The following is a 19,759-nucleotide window of genomic DNA, read 5'->3' as shown; positions in this document are numbered from 1 at the left end:
TGAGTGCGTGTTCTGGGGTTTCTGGTTGTTTGCAGTGTGGGCAGTTACCTGTAGTGTGTTTTTTAAAAAAATTTAGGTGGTTATTTAGGTTGGTGTGTCCTGTTTGGAGTTTAGTGATTACTCTGTCGATTTTTTTTGATGGATGGAGAATTTTTGGTTTGGTTAGTGGTTTGCTGAGCACTCTTTTGATTTGGCTATTTGAGTTTAGATATAGGTTATGCCATTTTTTTGTGATTTTTTGTTTGTTTACACTTTTAATTTCTGATTTTGAGATGGGTAAGTTTAAGCTTATTTCTGGGATTTTGAGGGATAGTTTAGCTGCTTTATCGGCGTTTTCATTACCGTATATTCCTACGTGGGCGGGTATCCACAAGAAGGTTATTTGTTTGCCTGCTTTTGTTAGGTCGTTGGAGCTTTTAAGTATTTGATTTATTAATTTAGGTCGGTTTTTGGTATTTTTGTTTTGTAGGGCTTGTAGTCCACTTAGGGAGTCAGTAAGTATTAGGATTTTTTGGTTGTTTTTGGATTCTTGATTGTGGAGGGCTGAGGCCATGCCCATTAGTTCGGCCGTGAATATTGATTGGTTATTTGGGAGTCGGAAGGATTGTGTGGTTTTAGTTGGTTGTGTGGTATGGACTCCGAAACCCGTGTGTTTGGAGGTCGGATCTGAGGATCCGTCCGTGTAAATGTGACACCAATTTGGCCAATTTTTGTGTATGTATGCTAGTGTGGTAGTTTTAGCTATGTTTGGGTCGGTTTGTTTATTTATTTGGCTAGCTAGTGTTGTGTCTATTTTGGGTATTTTAAGTTTAGGGGTGAAGATATTTGATTGTTTGCAGTTTTGTTTAAGATTTTTAATTTGGTGTTCATTTAGGTAGTTTGTTATTCTTTGGGATATTGGGGTAAGTAAGGGGTGTTTACGAGCTAGAGCTTGGTTTTTAGGGCTGATGTTTTGGTTTATTAAGTTTTGGATGAGAGGGTTTGATTGGGACGCGGCCCAGAAATTTAAGCTTAGCTGTTCCCTGCGTAGACTTAGTGGCATTTCTCCTGTTAAGGCCTGAAGTGAGGTGTAGGAGGTGCCATGTTGGGTGCGTGTAATGAGTTTGAGAGCCTGATATTGTATTGAGTCAAGTTTTTTAGATAGAGAGTTGTTTAGGGTGTTGTATATGGCGCAGCCGTAGTCTAGTTTTGATCTAATTAGGGATATGTAGAGAGAGAGGAGAGTATCTTTGGAGGCTCCCCAGTTAGAGCCAGTTAGGCATCTTAGGGTGTTTAGATCTTTACTGCATTTAGTTGTTAGGTTTTGGATGTGAGCATCCCAGGTGACCCTCGTTATGTATACAACGGACACTTATACATTGAGGACACTGGGGTGTTGTGAGACGGAAAAGTGAAGAAAGAGATAAAAAAAATTGAACTCAGAGAATGTGATTACTAACTTCCATTGAACTCGTGAGACGGAAAAATAAAGAAAGAGATAATCTACTAAAATTGTTAAAATTGAACTCAGAGAATGTGATTACTAACTTCCATTGAACTCAGATTAAGTAATCTAGTAAAGAAACGATGAAGCTATAACAACACGCGGGAATCAGTTAATCTCTACTACTATATCTTGTATTGAGAAGATGCGACTTTAACGCAAAAGTAGGATGTCTCTTTGTTCTGAAACCCAAGTAAGAAGTATATAAGATTTTTATATGTACAAGATCATTAATGCCCACAGCCCTCTTTGGGAAGACAGGAATGATTCATGCAAATACGGCAAAATGGTAGAGAAATGGGTTGAGGACGACAATCTCATAACTCTGAACAACGGCAGTCACACACGTTATGACCAAGTCCACAACACGTGGAGTTCAATTGATCTCACAATTGCCACCAAACACCTCGCCTCACATTGCCAATGGCAAGTCCATGACGACACTTGGGGAAGCGATCACCTTCCTATACTCACCTACATAGGTAGCCCACCACAATTAGAGGAACAGCCTGATCCTCAGCCCACATGGGACTATGCAAAGGCTGACTGGCCTAAATTCAGGAAGGAATGTATATCATTCAAGTCCTCAGAAATTGCCTCGGATGATCCTGATCTTTTTTGCCAAAATCTCACCTCAGCAATTATTGCCGCAGCTGAAAAATCAATTCCAAAAAAGACCACAAAACAGGCAAAACGCCGGTACCATGGTGGAACAGGGAAATAGCAAAAGCTAGGAGAGTGAGAAAGAAAGCCCTAAATAGGTCAAAAAGGGATAAATCAGCCTTTGCCCAAGTCCGAGCAGCCAGGACGAAAGTAAGACAACTCATAGACGATTCTAAAAAAGAGTCATGGCAGACCTTCTGCAAATCCCTTAATGAGAAAACAAATGCTAAAACAGTCTGGAGCAAAATACACGCAATCAGGGGTAAGCGGAAACCCACAAAAATTCCCAAGTTAGCCAACGCCCATACAGTCAAAGAAAAGGCCAACATTCTAGCTGAGCACTTCTCATCTGTCAGCAGCAACACAAATTGCACCGAAGAATTCAAACAGGAAAAAATGCTTATGCCTAAGATCTCAAAACGCCCGCAAAGCAAGCATCTGGTATACAATATACCATTTACTGTGACAGAGTTTGATGATGCGATACAACATAGAAAAGGCACAGCAGCTGGTCTTGACACAACCAGTTACGAGATATTGAAAAACCTACCTGATCAAACCAAAGGCTTACTCACTGAGTTGTATAACACGATATGGTCCAAAGGGGAAGTCCCAAAAGCATGGAAACATGCTGCGGTTATCCCGCTGCTAAAGCAAGGGAAAGAAGAAGCCCTACCAAACTCTTATCGACCGATCTCACTCACCTCAAACATGTGCAAAGCCATGGAAGCCATGGTTACAAAAAGGCTCATGCATCATCTTGAAACTGGCAATCACATAAAACCTGACCAAAGTGGCTTCAGGAAGGGACACTCGTGTCTAGATCATATTCTAAGACTGGAAAATGAAATAAAAAAAGCCCAATTAAACAGACAATACCTAGCCGCAGTATTTCTGGACTTCAGCAAAGCCTTCGATATGGTATGGCATGACGGACTCCTCTCAAAACTATCACAAAATGGAGTTGAAGGGAACATGGCAAACTTCATAGACAGCTTCCTGCAAGACAGGTCGCTATCAGTTAAACTAGGGAACAATCGATCGGATCCTATGGCACTGGACAATGGCACGCCACAAGGCAGCATCATAAGCCCAACCCTGTTTAATATCATGATCAATGATCTTTTTGACCATGTCAACTCTCCTACCCAAACTTCTAAGTTCGCTGATGACGGAGCAATATGGGTAAAGCACAGAGATATCTCACAAATCAGAAAAAAACTCCAGTCAGCCCTGGACGGAGTAGATCAATGGTGCAATAAATGGGGATTCACCCTTTCAAGTGAAAAAACGGTTGGAGTTCTATTCAAACGCCGGGGGAAAGATGCTATGATACCCCGTGTCTCCATAAAAGGCAAACCTATCAAATTCGAAAAATCTGCAATATTTCTTGGAGTTATCCTTGATCAACACCTCACTTGGCGCAAGCATATAGAATATGTGGAAAACAGATGTCAAAAAGACCTGAACGTATTACGGGCAATTTCAGGCACATCTTGGGGCACATCGAGGGACACTCAGCTGGACCTCTACAAAGCTCTTATCAGATCAAAAATTGACTATGGTTGTGAGGCTTTTCACTCAGCATCAAATACTGTCTTGAGGCGCCTAGACAGAATACAATACAAAGCCCTAATGCTGGCCACAGGCGCAGCGACAGACACCTCACTAGAAGCACTACAAGTAGAAACGGGAGAACTCCCATTGAAACTAAGAAGAGAGCAGGCAATATTATCGTTCTGGGGACGAACATCAAACCCTTTGGTTAAAAAGATATGGCAAAACAAAAACGCTCGAGATGAAGCCCTAGCTCGAAAAAATCCCTCACTAAAGCCATCTGGGATAATAGTACGTGAACTCATTCGAAGTCACAATTGCGATGACATTCAGCCTCCAGAAAGTCACTACAAAGGGTTACACCCTCCCTGGACTTTACAAACTCCCAAAGTTGACACTGCTTTAACATCAGAAGTCACTAAAAGAAAAAACCCAATCCTACTACGATCAGTAGCTATCACTAAAATTCAAACTACCTGGGACAGCTGGGCCCATATATACACTGATGGATCCAAGAATCCTATCAACAACAGTGCTGGTTACGGGATCCATATCCACAGCTCCAAACCCCAAGCACATTCAGTTCGCTTGCCTGATGGTCAGTCAGTATTCACGGCTGAATTGGAGGCAATTCATCATGCACTCAAACTCATACCGGAACTCCCGGAAGCAAAGGCAGTCGTCCTATCAGACTCGCTAAGTGCACTTCAGGCCATCAGTGGGAGAAACTCAAACTCCAGGCCAAACACAGTCAACAATATTCTATACGAATATACAAAACTATCGGACCAAGGGCAACAGGTGGAGCTGTGTTGGATCCCCCCTCACATAGATATTCATGGAAATGAAAAAGCAGACTCACTGGCGAAGCTAGCTCTAGACAAAGCGGATATAGAGCCTATTCCCTTTAGTAAACTAGAGATAAAAAGCAAAATCAAAGCCTCCATAGCAAAAAGATGGCAAGCCCAATGGGACGCAAGTAAGATCGGCAGATGGCTATACAAAATTCAACCCAAGGTCCAACAAAAGCCAAACTCTTACTCAAATGAAGGGAAAATTGAAACTACTATCTCACGCCTCAGACTTGGTCACAAAAAGCACTATGACAAGGTTTGTTCATCTTGCAATCAGGCTGAAACCATTGACCACCTGTTACTAGAATGTCAAGACCATGCCCCAGCCCGGGCTAGGTTAAAACAAGAATTGCAGTTAGATCCGCTATCTGTCATAGATCTCCTAAAGCCAAGAGATGCAATAGCGAAGGCCAAACTAACTCTATTTCTGAGAGATGGACAGCTGCTCGAACGTATATAAACAGAGCAGCCAAGGATAAAAATGAAATCATATCAATATAAAAAAATAGAAATCATATCAATGCAAAAACAGAAATTATGTGAACACCGAAATCACAATAGATATGTGAACCCTTCTCACACACAGGAGTCCCAAAGAGAGACAGGTCAGCCGAAATTGCCTAGGCAGAAGGCGACCTCTTAAACACCTAATGCAACAACAACAACAAGATCATTAACGTTCAAAACGATGGCTAATGCATAGGTAAGTTTGTTTTCATCGACTCTGTTCGTGGCGGCAAGCATCTTTACTACAGTGGTCATAAGTATCGTATTAACAAGAAGACTGATGAGAAGACTTATTGGAAGTGTCACCAGCCAGTGCAAGGCCAAACTCATCACCTCCGATGATGTCCTTCAGTCACAAGGACAGGCACACAACCATGTAGAACAGCCCTTCATCATGCACGTTGATGCCTTCAAATCGAAACTAGTTCATCGTACCAAGACCGAGGTGACTCCTATACCCAGGATCTACGATGATGAGATCGCCAACCTGAGGAAGAACCACGACGTTGTACCTGATGATGTGCTGGCTGAGATCCCGACCTTTGCAGCGATGAAGACTATCCTTTACCGCCAGCGTCACAAGACTGCTCCACGCCTGCCTCAACGTAGTCTACATGTCAACTTAGAAGGGGTGTGGCCCCACACTCAAGGAGGAGAGAGATTTCTTCAAACGGTACCTATGTCAGAAGGCGAAGACCCTATCCTTATCTTCACTACTGACAAGAACCTAGAACTGTTGTGTGAAGCAGACATTGTGAATGCAGATGACACTTTCTCGTCTTCTCCGAAGCTGTTCGACCAAGTGTACACCATTCATGCTGAGTTTCAAGAGCATATGTTCCCTCTTGTATTCTGTCTTCTACCAAACAAGGCAGAGTGTACTTACGTGAGAGCTTTTGAATACATCCAAGAGGCTGCACACAACTTAGGTTTTGACTGGACTCCCCGGGTGTTTCAGCTAGACTTTGAGCGCGCTGCCCACAACGCCGTTCAATCTGTGTTCGCAACTACACATACTAGAGGCTGCTTCTTTCACTTTACCCAGTGTATGTGGCGACGTGTACTGAAGGGAGGACTGGCAACAGAATACACTAGCGTTGAAGAAGTGAAGAAGGTTGTAAGACGAGCTTCTGCCCTTCCCTTGGTGCCACTAGACATGGTTGAAGACGCGTGGGCTGATGCGATTGCAGACAGTCCTCAAGGCGTCAAGGTGACGCGCTTCATGGGCTATGTTACCACTACATGGGTAGAAGGATCTTGGAGCAAGGACCTGTGGAATCACTTTGGAAACCAGGGACGCAGAACAAACAACAACCTTGAAGGATGGCATCATCACCTGAACAAGAGCGCCCAGAAGACTCATCCTAACATCTTCGAGGTAGTGAATCTTCTGAAACGTGAACAATCTCTAACAGAAGTGAGGGTTGAGCAGCTAGGCGCTCACCCAAGAGCACCTGCTCGGAAGAGAAAATACCGAGTGATTGACTCTAGACTCCGTGCCTTGAAAGAAGATCTGTTGAACCAATTGACGACAACAATGGACTACACTGACGATATGGCAGATCTACTGCACTGGGAATGAACTGAATTATTACATAAATGATAAAATGTATGTCTATATACATCTTCAAATACATGCATGATATATGATATGTTATACTATACTTGTTATATATTGACTTTGTTGCCCAGATTAAATAGTGACCTCATTTCATTGGTGTTTTCTTTTTAATTAACAAGTACCGGGAAGGCGATCATCTGCCATAATAAGAATTTTGTGATGACCGGGAAGGCGAACGTAATTTCTAACTCTGAGGGATTGATTTTCGCCTTCCCGGCCCATAACCGTTGAAGTGAACAGAGATCTGACAGGGAGCGTTATTCGTATAACTTAACTTCTAAACATGTGATGTCTTTAAACTGCATACGGCCAGATTGAAGTTCCAATATTCATATCACGAGTGTAGCCAGAAACTGTTCCTCGTGCGCCAACACGATCAACAATGCCAATGAAAATGAAAAAAATGAACAGGAGTAAACTTGACATGAATTCACAAATTCATAGATGAAAGCTGAAATAAGAAGAAGTTTGCCCCAGTGAACTAAACATTATTCTTTGCAATTTTATAAATTTCGACACGCAAATTAGATGGTTCAGAATACGAACTATCTACTTTAAATTGGATCGATGGCAGCATAGCGCGTTACCTTCAATCGAAACGATTACTAGCATCTGCTCCCGAAATCGATGCACTTCGCTAAAATGAGGGAGGTTTTGACATCAAAATATCAAATCATTAAACATACAAGGAAAATGAAACTTGCCCAGCGAGCTGATCCTGTGTCCGATATTGAACTGAGTGAACTTTCGGACAGCTTGGCACCAAGTCGCCAGATGCTGGGCTCAAGGGCTACTCGGCCATTTATGAATCACATCATCAAAATATCAACGAAATCCTGTCATCTACTATGTCCACTCTACAACAAGCGTGTTTGACGAGTCATCCTAAAATCCCAGATGCATATGTTCCCAATCAAAATACACAGTGCCATGTCTCACATCAGTCACACTTGTCTCATATCCATAGAACTTGTTGTCCGGAACAAATATAACGCCGGTTCTGTTGTAGTGCCTGGTTTCAGCTGTCTCATATCTGGATGTCAAGTCGGGTCATTCATTCCGACACTGAGACAGTAATCGCGATCGTACATTTCACAGTTTACCTTCTTTTCGAATAACGTTTCTCTAACAAACATGACTTCTGTACATACCTTATATTTTGTTGTTACAAGTTTTGACATTTTTTGATTGACACATGACAAAATATGACAGGTTTTCCGTGCTACCTCCTCGCTTTGAGAAATGGATGTCTATGCAAGTAATATTGAGAGAGAGAGAGAGAGAGAGAGAGAGAGAGAGACAGAGACAGAGAGACAGAGAGAGCGAGACAGACACAGAGAGAGAGAGGGGGGGGGGGCCTCACCGAGGCCAGTTTGGGATTAAAATAAATATTATATTATAAAGTGTAGAAACAATAAGGGTAAATCGTTTTACAAGCCTTATTGGTGTCAAGAACTCCAAGAGCTGTGGGACGTGTCGTGCGCAGCTGAACGCCAGTTGTTGAGATGTAAATCGCCTGTTCGAAAAAAAGACTTGAAAAAAGCATTTGTAGCAGCGCGAAAATCTTTTGACCGAACGCTACGGAAACTTAAGCGCTCTTACCGGGCTACCGAACAACAGCGACTACTTGATAAGTACAACAGTAAAAATTCAAGGGATTTCTGGAGAACTATTGGGAAGATTGGAGTGGCAAACGACAGGGACACCAGCATTCCATGGGAAGTTCATTCTGGAGATAGCATATCTACAGACAAGCATGTTGTGTTAAATACGTGGAAGGTCAACTACAGCGAGCTGTTTGTAGCCGACACAAACTCTAAGTTTGATGAAAGACATTTCAAGAACATTTCTGAAGAACTGTTTCATAATAACGTAGTCATCGATGCTGTCTTCGACAAATCCAGTTTGAACGCCCCGATTACATCTGTAGAAGTCGAGAATGCAGTGTCAAGAACAAAATTCGGAAAAGCCACTGGTTGTGACTCCATACCAGCCGAAGCTCTTAAAAATGGAAGTTGCATCGAGATTCTTCTGAAGCTATTCAGGTACTGTTTTGAAAATAGAACCTGTCCTGAACTGTGGAAGCGTAGTATAATTCAGCCGTTGAAGAAACCGAATAACGATCCCAGGGATCCGTTAGGCTACCGAGGTATTTCGCTTTTGTCGGTACCATGCAAGATCTACGCTGATATACTTAACAATCGACTTTCCAGTTGGTTAGAAGAAAACAACGTCTTGGCAGAGGAACAGAATGGCTTCCGTAAAAAGAGAGGTACTCAAGAGCATTTATTAACGCTGTATTCAACCTTGCATAACAGAAAACTGTCCAAACAATCCACATTCGTCTGTTTTATAGATGCCATGAAAGCGTTCGACAAAGTGAACAGAGACTGCCTATGGTACAAACTCCGTAAACTAGGAATAGACGGAAAATTCTATGAAGCTGTTACGTCCATGTATGAAAACACTACAGGACAAATCCGCGTCAATGGATATTTAACAGACCTGTTTAATGTTAACACCGGGGTGAGACAAGGTTGTGCCCTGTCACCTACGCTTTTTGCAGTTTTTATTAACGACCTGGCCAGTGCAATTAACTCTCTTCAGTGTGGCGTCAGTGTTGGCGACTCGATGCTAAGTATACTCCTCTACGCAGACGATATTGCTTTGATTGCTCCAAACGAAGCCAGTTTACAACGTATGATGGACGTCGTCGCAAGGTGGTGCTCTAAGTGGCGTCTGCTGATAAACATCGACAAGACGAAGGTGGTTCACTTCCGACCAACAGGTGTGGAAAAGTCGAGCGCGTTGTTTATTATTGGCACGGAAAAGATCAGCTTTGCCCACGCTTATAAATATTTGGGATTGTGGTTTCAAGAACTCTTGGATCTGAATTATTGTGCTAAGGAACTTGCGAAGTCGGCTAATAGAGCTTTGGGAGTTCTCATTTGTAAATTCAAAGCGGTAGGAGGCATGGCGTATGATGTCTTCAACACATTGTACAGTAATTTGGTGCAACCAATTTTATCTTACGGCTCTGCGATCTGGGGTTTAAGAGAATTTAGATGCATTAATAATGTTTTACACCGCGCCTGCAGATTTTTCTTGGGCGTCGGAAATAAAACTCCCAACCTAGCTGTTCGTGGCGAAATGGGCTGGCTTTCGTCGATAACACTTCAAAACTTAGAAACATTACGACTGTGGAAGAAAATAATATCTCTTGAATCTGATCGAAAGATTACTGTGATAGTGAGCTGGTCTAAACGCTTCCGGAAATCATGGGTAAATTCTGCTGTGTCTTTGTTGAAAAGGTTTGATTCAAGTAATCTGGACATGTATAATATTGCTGAAAATGATTTCAAAGTTCTTAGGGACCGTATCATTGCCGCCGACGCTGACTCTTGGTGGATGGATCTATGGAATGACAGGGGATTAGCCAATGGGAACAAACTGCGGACCTACAGGCTATTCAAGGCATCCGCACACGTCGAGTCTTATGTCCGGAATATTCTGAACAGACAAGAGCGTAGTGTTCTTGCAAAATTGAGATGTGCGACTTTACCTTTAGAAATTGAGCTCGGCAGATTCCGGCGACCGATTACCCCACTTAATGACCGTATATGTCAGTTCTGTGATGAACTTCAAGTTGAAGACGAGACCCATTTCCTTATCAACTGTACCCTCTTCTCGGATATCCGTTACGACCTATGGAGGAAAGCCTGCACTGCCAATTCACAGTTTCTGAGTTTCCACCCTTGTGATCAACTTCGCTTCCTTATGCAGTGTGTCAGCTTGTGTAAACCTCTCGCCGCAACAGTGACGTCAATGTTTCTCCGGCGACAACGTGCCGGGCAGTGATGTATATAATGTGTATGTTTTTGTGAGTGATAGATGAGTATGTGGGTAGTGTTTGTATGTGATGTATGCGCACGTGATATTGAGTGGATTGAAAATGAAATGTGTGTAATATTTATGTGTGTGTGTGTGTGTGTGTGTGTGTGTGTGTATGTGTTCGTGCGTGCGTGCGTGCGTGCGTGCGTGCGTGGGTGTGTGTGTACTTTCGATTATGTTCGTGTACTATTCTTGCCAATTTATATAATGGATAATTTAATGAGTTTAAGTGCCTCATAGATCCTTCATGGGTCGGCTGATGTTTTTATATATCATACGTATGTATACGTGTAATGTTTTTTACTGTTTTTAAACACCAGGTGGCACTATAATAAAATAATTTTCTTCTTCTTCTTCTTCTATTATACAGAAATTGTTACTCATTACACGTTACTGTACACAGTAATAGTATCGGACAAGGACGTGTTTGGATCACATCTTTACAGTACAGTCAATCATCTTGAATTATGTGCTCCAATATAGATTGTACACAGGTATACTCTGCAAAAAAGGAAACGCAAAAGTAGTAAAATCGTAACTGTCTGACTGAGTGTTGCCGACATCCATGCACAATTAATACCAAATATGAATTGATAATTTCTGCATGGATTGCGATTGATTTGTGTGGAAAGAATGAGGTACTGCAGATATTTGGTGAAAAGATGGAAAAATCTCAAAAACACAACCACGTGAGAGTCTGGCGCCGAAACACACCAACATGATATGCAGCCGCAACACCACTTGTTGCATACCATCACAATCTCACAGCAAATGAACAGCGAAAGAAATGCCACGATTGACGGACGCCCAACGCAACAACACCATCGGCCGACTGCAAACCGGAGAATCATCTTCAGCTGTAGCCAGGTTTATCCACGTAGCACCAAGCACCATTACAAGAATGTGGAACCGTTATCAGACACACGGGACAACACGTGGCTTCCCAGATCTGGTCGACCACATGTCGCTACTGGAGCACAAGATTCGTACGTCAAAGAACCACCACGGCCACCTCTACAGCATTCGCAATTACAGGATTGCGCAGTAAATCATTCCAGACAGTGAGGAACCGTTCACGCGCTGAAGGTATTTGCGCCTGATGACCAGTTCGGGGTGTCATTCTTAAAACAGACATCTCCTACACTGGTAGAACAAACTTGGTGCAGGTTCTGGGGTAATAAACGGCGAAACGTTACACGGGTGAGATTCCTCGGCAACACGTCCTTCCTATTATGCAACCAGAGAACGTCGTTCTCCTACAAGACAACGCCCGTCCTCACACGGCAAGAATCAAAACATCCAGGTCATGCCATGGACCTCCCGGTCTCCAGTTTTTAACCCAATCGAACATTTATGGATATAATGGATCAACGACTGCGAGCACGTCAGCAACAACCACAGAACCTCCGACAGTCGGCACAAGCACTGCAACAGAGTGGGTGAACATTTTCCAGACCACAATTTGGGATCTGATTGCGTCCATGGGACGATTATGCCCGTCAGTTTTGGAGGCCATACAAAATATTGAGAACAAAGGAACAGCCCTTGAAAATCTTCTCTTCCATGTGTGCCATATGGAACCTCGGTCAATGACAATGATGCGTGTCCATTATGAACAGTCGATTATAGTCTGTTGATTTTATATAATAAAATATATGTCTAATATCACTTTTGCGTTTCTTTTGATGCAGAGAATATTTCATGAAGTGGGTATTAGATCGATATTATTCCATGCCTCCATTATGTATTTGTTTTATGTACCATTTTGCCGAGAGCAAGTGAGGTATAGATATAAGACAGAACATGGCTGTGAAATCAGTCAAGTAATGACAAGGCCTATGAAAACTTGCAACTAATTATTGGATGAATAATTGGATTTATAGGGAGGAATGATTGGTGGGAAGCCAGAGATTGCTGTTGGTAAAGGTTTTTTGGGTTTTTGTTATTGTTGTTGTTGTTGTTGTTGGGCAGGGCTGACAATGTCTTGATTAAGACTCGCAGTCGCTGACTGTTAATGGCATGGAAATCTTCATCAGTCAGTTAAACCTGACTCTTATAGCCACAATAATATAATAAACTGAAGAAACTGTTTGAACCAGTTTTCTTTACATCGAGGCAGTACAACTGATATAAGCCATTTAGCAGCGGAGATTCGGCCGTTGTTAGCCAGTCTATGTAGCAGTTGTCCATCTGCGTCGTCTTAAAATAAAAGTAAAACATATTGTCTTGTTTTAATGCAGCAGTATCTCAGCTTCATGAAGGCACTCTATACATACTGAAACCAGACAAACAAGTGGTTGATAGCACGAGTAACGTCCGACGCCGTCGGGGTACCATAAGCATGCCACACACCCACTCTCGCCAGCGCATGACTACCAATTCCTATTTTAGAATATAGCATTAACTGTGGACATCTATATTCTGACCCTGATTCCCCACAAAGGGTCAAAATAACAATAATAATGCATTTAACATACTAATTGAGTGAAACAATACGGCGCGAAACTGCCAAATACTGGTAACATCAATACAATACAGTTGAAATAGCTTCGTGATGCATATCAATGTTTGCCAAAGTTTAATGATTAACATGTAAAAATTTCTTGGATAAACAATCCAAGGCCAGGCTGCTACATCTTTGACAAAAACGCATGTCGCTCACATGTACCATCAACCTACACCGTTTGCAATATCATAAACACACAATATTCCCAAACATACTCTCCTCGTTTCCTCATGTTCCCCTGTTTTCACTGATGTTATCATTTTAGCCACATCACATGGGCTAGGCGATTAGATGAAATGGGGTTAAACGTCGCGTCCAAGATTATTGCGCATATATAGTGACGTGCATGCACGTGTGTGTGTGTGTGTGTGTGTGTGTCTGCTTGTACTAATCCGGACTGATGCCGATTTATAGTGCTGGCCCACTAAGATACCATGCCGCAGTTTAACAATAATAACACACTCAGACACAGTATACTGACTCCGTGCCAACCAGTCCTTGTTTTAGCCCCTTAATGCCGAGCGCCAGACAGGGTAACAACACGTACCATCTTTTAACGTCTTTTTTATGACGCGCCCGGGGATCGAACCCCGGCCCGGACCTTCCTCTCAACGGGCGGTCGCTCAACCACAAGACCACAGAGGCGGTCTTCACATGGTACAAATCTATTCATTGTGTCTACGAAATATCGCAAATGAATGTAAAACACTTACCTGAATCACGAACCATCAATGTGGTATTACATATGATCAAAGAACTCCATTCTCAATGCTTGACATACCTCACAACTTTGCAATGCGACTGTTGACCGCTGCAAAATAGGTATTTCACTTCACTCGACCTAATGTATTTCAAAACCAATCCATCCAGTCGTCCTCCTAAAGCCTCGGATACAGGACACTGACTTCAATCGTCTCACTGATCTCTTAGAAGAACTCAATCAGTCTGCACTGCTCCTTGTGTGTGTTGAGATCAAGGCTGTTATTCCCCAGCAGTAGTTTAGACACATAGACATAACCTTGGGTGAAAGGCATATAATATACGAGCAGAGCATTCACATGAACATTGAAACTTCACATTGACCAACACGAAGAAGTGATTTATCTGCATGAGCTTATGAAACTAAACATGCTCTAGTATTACCTATTCGTTATAGTGAACGATGGCTTAATATATATATTAAACATGCAGTCTTATTTGTGATCAGCTGCGTCGTGCGTTCCAGTCCTGAAGTGTCCCCGATTATGATCCTTCTGCACCGTGCCCGTCTTTGTCCTACATAGTTAGTACGCCGTGATATAAATGACAGTTAAAAGTGGCATTAAATCCATCTCACTCACTTACTCTACAGATACCTACTGACTGGCTGACAATTTGATATATTCTTGGGAGGGCCTGGGATTTTATCGAAAAAGAAATATGTCCCCCACATTTGATGAAAAAAAAATTGTGCTTCATATTGTTGAAACAAAAATTGCGATGATAAGAAAAACATATTTTGGCTCATAGTTTTAAATTAATAAATATCCGGTTTTGCAGCTGTAGCTGAAAAAATATCTGGTCTCAAAACACAATCCCAGGCTCCCCCAGAATATCAAATGGTCGGAACCTAAGCATCTATTTTAGTCTGAGTCGTTGAAACTTATGCATTTGGTGAAGGATATTTATGAAAGGTTTAAGATAATACGCGGATGGTAATTATGTTTTCACAATTACAATAATCCAATGTACAAGTTCGTGTTATATTTGCAGGATCAGTCAATTTACAAGTCAAGTGTCATCAACAAATACCATTCTCTTATTTGACATGTTCTAATCAGTGTTACCCTGTCAACCATTTCTGTTGAAATACAACGATTGGATGGGTAGGACACATCATGTACCACAGCTCATTGGTAGTAAAAAATATCATCTGTTGGAACCTACCATCGAGCTCTAGTATCTGTGCAAACAGGTTATAGTCTCTTGGTTCCCCGTTTGTATTCAAAAAGTCAAGGAATGCCTTTGTTGCTTGGGACTGTTGGTGAAGGTTTTCCAAAGCCATGATGTTATTAACTGTTTCTTGGTGCTCTGAAGGTAAATGAGTGAGTGAGTGAGTGATGTTAGACAACGCAGTCAGCAATGTTCCTGCTACATACACATAGATACTCGAGACAGAGCAGGCAGACCAGCGATTGACAGCATCAATTATACATGCCGTTCAGATCCATGCAAACGATCAGGTCCACTCATCGTAACCACCAAATCCTTATTCTCGTCTTTTCTTTTAATTATCAGTAATTAACCATTCTGTTCCGGAATTGCCACATGGTTGGTGCCAATCAAGCTACTAAACCAGGATGTGTGTGCAGATCATTATACAATTATTGCCACATTTAGAACAGTGATGTTCTGTTACCGTTAAAATGAGTTTATTACCTAAAAGAAACCTTCACACTCCTTTCCTTCCATGACACTCAACATGTTTTTTTTAATCCTAATTTTGTTAGCGTACTATGTGTGTCATAATACTGTCCATGAACACTGAAACCCCTCACCATATGACCGGTGAAGTTAATATTTGATTTGTCCCATTATCCTACCTTATGAACCATATGAACCAAAATTGCTTAAAGAACACATTGAACTAATGAAATCCTTGTGGCAGACAATATCCTTGATATCAACATATGAAAGATAATTATTTTTTTAAGGGAAATATGAAATCTCGAGTTAACAATCCAAATTGATAATATCAAAGTATCAATTACCGTAAAGTGTCTTTTGAAAAACATATCATTGTCTCTTCAATAGCCTCACACTGCAGTGATTTGTCTACACTAACACAGGGCAGCTAGTCATGATTTCGTGGCTGAGAGGGATCAAGGTCACTTTGAAAATTATTTCAGGTACGTCACGGCGTCCCCGCTAGCTTGTTGTAGGAGAAAAACCTGAAGTGATGCAGGTTTGAGACTTTTACGACTTAAATGTTTGTTTATTTATTTTTGTTTAACGCCGCACTCAGCAATATTTCAGCTATATGGCGGCGGTCTTTAAATAATCCAGTGATTGACATCATGAGCATCGATCCACACAATTGGGATCGGTGATATGCATCAACCAAGTAAGCGAGCCTGACCACCCGATCCCGTTACTCGCCTCTTACGACAAGCAAAGTCGCCTTTAACGGCACGCTTGGGTTGCTGAAGACCTATACTAACCAGGATCTTCACTACCGTAGTTACTTCTGTAATAAAAGTGAGTGAGTGAGTATGGTTTTACGCCGCTTTTAACAATATTCCAGCAATATCACGGCGGGGGGGACACCAGAAATGGGCTTCACACATTGTACCCATGTCGGGAATCGAACCCTGGTCTTCGGCGTGACGAGCGAACGCTTTAACCACTAGGCTACTCGACAGCCCCTCTGTAATAAAAAAGAACATGAGTAGGGGTAAGGTGCTGACAAATTTAGAAACAAAGAATTGTCGTATATTGAGCTCTAAAAGCAGACCTTGCCAATTCTGTTGCATAACTGCAAACCTTGCAAATTCTGTTTTATAACAAAACAATGGACTATATTTTCAGATAAAACGAGAGTGGAAAGTACATGCCTTTTGTTTACAACGATATACATGTACCATCGTGATTCAAAATAGGGCAAGGCAACTGCAAGAATCACTTGCTATTTTAGAAATGCCAGTGTATACCGAAAATGGGGGCGGCTTTATTGAGGCAAGACGAACGCCACCAAAATCAGAGTACTTGTAAAAAAATTAAGCCTTCTGGTGGAGAAAACGCTTTTTGATTAAAAAAACAATGGCTGAAACGCATCGAGCATTCACCTCATAATGAAGGAAGAAAACATAGCTCCGGTATGCACTGTCCCTCGTCTCGATGCATGTGTGGAAGAATTCAACAAAATAGGAAAACTAGGCAATAAGATTATTTGTACACGGTCAGTTGAATTACATAATTTAAACTAGCCACAGTTAACATATTACCTACTAAAATCTGAATACAAAATATGCATACTGTTAAATAAGTCGCATGAACAAATCATTCAGTAGGTTGAATCATTCAAGATATTAAGGAATGGTAATATCTCCAGCGTGCAGTGTGATACGGCGCACATGAAGAAAATGGAGTTACCAACCCAAGACCACTACACGCGTGCCTATAGAAAAGACGCCACATAAATATTACCTAAACGTCCCACCTTCCTTCGGGCACGACCCTGCGTCCAATGATTGACCCACAACGCACGTGTTTTATTATGAGGGCTCTGTAATCATGTTGAATTCTGTCCTCAATAGATTCAGCGTTAGCACTAGGACATTGCAACCCTCCGCTAGCAGTAGCCATGTTCCACCACTTGTGTGACAAAGTCAAAAATCAATACCTAGTACAACCATATGTTGTTTGTACCGTTAAAAATACCGCTTTGAAAAATATACGTACTCAATTATAATTCAAATATTTTACATACAAATTCATAACAGGGCCACCGTTCGTCGTTTATGTACGGTGGCCTATACCCGCCACTGGTGGGATTATTTTTCACTGTATACCTCTATATTTTATCTGGCGGCCGCCAAATACTTCCACTGGTGAGATCATTTTTCCCTGTATGCTTCTATATTTTGCCAGATACATTTCGTTTCAAATTTTGTAATTCACTGTGATAATAACGTTAATCATGTTAATGCCAAATAATGGTATCGCTGTACTATTGTATTAGGAATATATCCAATATTGCAGCACTTCGAGTACACCGTATCTACCGATACTGCTGACGTCACAGCCAATCCGGATCGGAAGGCTTCAGTGTGTACACATAACCACATCCGCTGCGCGCTGTAAGCATTTAGCTTCCGCCAAGCACCTGTCACGGAGTTGGAGCAGACATCAGTACAGTCAGCAACGTAAGTCAGTGGGTCACTGTATTGTAATTCAAATATTATATACCATTTTATCCTGCCATACTTGCGGAAGTTACTATTTAAGACATCATGCAGACAACCTTTTTATAGCTTTCTATATATTTTCTAATTTAGCTCACTTCTAATTATTTAATATCGCCAACTTAGTTCCACGTCTAACCAAGCTGTGCTGTTGACTGGAATACGGCTTCCCCTTCCCAAACAACGTTGATCTCTACACCCACAGGAGGGAAAAGAAAGGCTTAGACCTAGTGTAATCGACGAACTGACGTGACGAACTAACGGAACTCACTGACGAACTGATAGCATGTATTGTAGTAGTAGTAGTGGATTTTACGACCGCTTCAGCCGTCGGCTTTTTCGCAGTCGGGGCCAGACGGGTTAAACAATAACAAACAATAGTGGGAAATAAATAAGTAATCGGCTGGCCCAAAAAAATATAAATTAGGGGGGAAAAAGAAGAAAGAAATACAGTAAAGGTGGATGAAGGGGAGAAAGAAGTTTTAGCAGTAGTGATGTGGAGCTGTAAGAAACCTAGTCTAAGGGAAGTAACTCGTGTATAGACTTAAAATGGTATAAAATCAGTTAAGCTAGTTAATAGTATGTTCTATAAACTTAAAAATAACGGTGGGGTGGATGGGAAAACCTATTATAAAAAGTTTGGGCTTACTGGCTGAGGTAGGGGGGGGGGGGAGTCTTGGCCGTGAGCGTGGGAGCTGGGCCTGGGTTGGTGGCTGGGTAAACGGTAATGATTATTGGTGTATGGATATGGGCGAATTCTTCGCGCGGACGTCGGAGAAGTCGGTCCGCGCTGAGAATTCGGATCCCGATCCTAAATTGTAAAAGTGTGGATTTTGTATAAAGTAGCTAGGCTGTAATTTGTTGGGATTTGAGCTGGGGGGAAGACAGTTGTATAGTTGTGATTGTTGTTGTTTGTATTGTGAGCAATGATTGAATATGTGGTCTAGGTTTTAGGGTGTATTGCAGTGGATGCAGTTTGGGTGTGGGTGTCTGTTTTGTCTATGGAGAGTTTCGTTTAGATTAATTTGGCCGCTTAACATTCTGTTTGTGATTTTTTTGTGTTAAAATAGACTTTGTAAAGTTGCGGCACTTTGTGATTGGTTTATTGAAGAAGGATTTTGTCAGGTTTGACTTACAATTTTGAATATTGGTTTTGAAATTTTGACGTGACGAACTAACGGAACTCGCTGACGAACTGATAGCATGTATAGGCTATAATGCGAGGATTTATAGTACTAGACATAATTATCAATCCATGCATATTACAATAGAAGATTATAGAATGTCATGCAGTCTAGGCCTCATTAGCTGCGTGGCACTATGATGTCAGCTGGTGCTCAAGCCTTGATTGCATCCGGAACACAAAGAAATGCCATTTGTCATTATTGCTTTTCCTATATTACTCTGTCTGGATGCCATTTGTCACTTCTCACTGTTGTAGAACTCTCGTTCGTCACTTTTAATAAAAGGGTAATGTCACTTTGTCACCTCTAAGAAGTGTCCATGTCAGTTTGGGGAATTCCCACTATTCCAACGTCTCTTTAGTACGACATCTCATTTGTCCGAATTCAGCTTATAGGACAGCTTCAGAGTATTTGGGATCAGACTTATAATAACGTATCTTTAAGACTTAGGTCCCTAAGTTACTACAGGTATAACTAATAATTGTGAACTAACTGGAATCTCTGGTTGGAGGTATAGGTACTGCATTTCTGGTGCACTTATGCCCTTTTT

General features: G+C 41.7%; 1 protein-coding gene and 1 pseudogene across 1 annotated transcript; one reads left to right on the top strand and one right to left on the bottom strand.

Annotated features, from left to right (window-relative positions):
• Positions 1-5,344: 5,344 nt before the first annotated feature.
• LOC139455044 (uncharacterized) lies at positions 5,345-6,646 on the top strand. Its single transcript, XM_071236628.1, has one exon. It carries the CDS (start codon positions 5,345-5,347, stop codon positions 6,644-6,646), a length of 1,302 nt encoding a protein of 433 aa, XP_071092729.1.
• Positions 6,647-11,927: 5,281 nt separating this feature from the next.
• LOC139455043 (uncharacterized) lies at positions 11,928-17,426 on the bottom strand (annotated as a pseudogene).
• Between the last annotated feature and the right edge of the window lie 2,333 nt (positions 17,427-19,759).

The sequence above is a fragment of the Haliotis cracherodii genome, unplaced genomic scaffold (genome assembly GCF_022045235.1).
Source record: "Haliotis cracherodii isolate W230 unplaced genomic scaffold, xgHalCrac1.p SCAF_11, whole genome shotgun sequence".
NCBI lineage: Eukaryota > Metazoa > Mollusca > Gastropoda > Lepetellida > Haliotidae > Haliotis > Haliotis cracherodii.
Note: the sequence above shows the minus strand (reverse complement) of the source record. Positions and strands in the feature narration are given on the sequence as shown.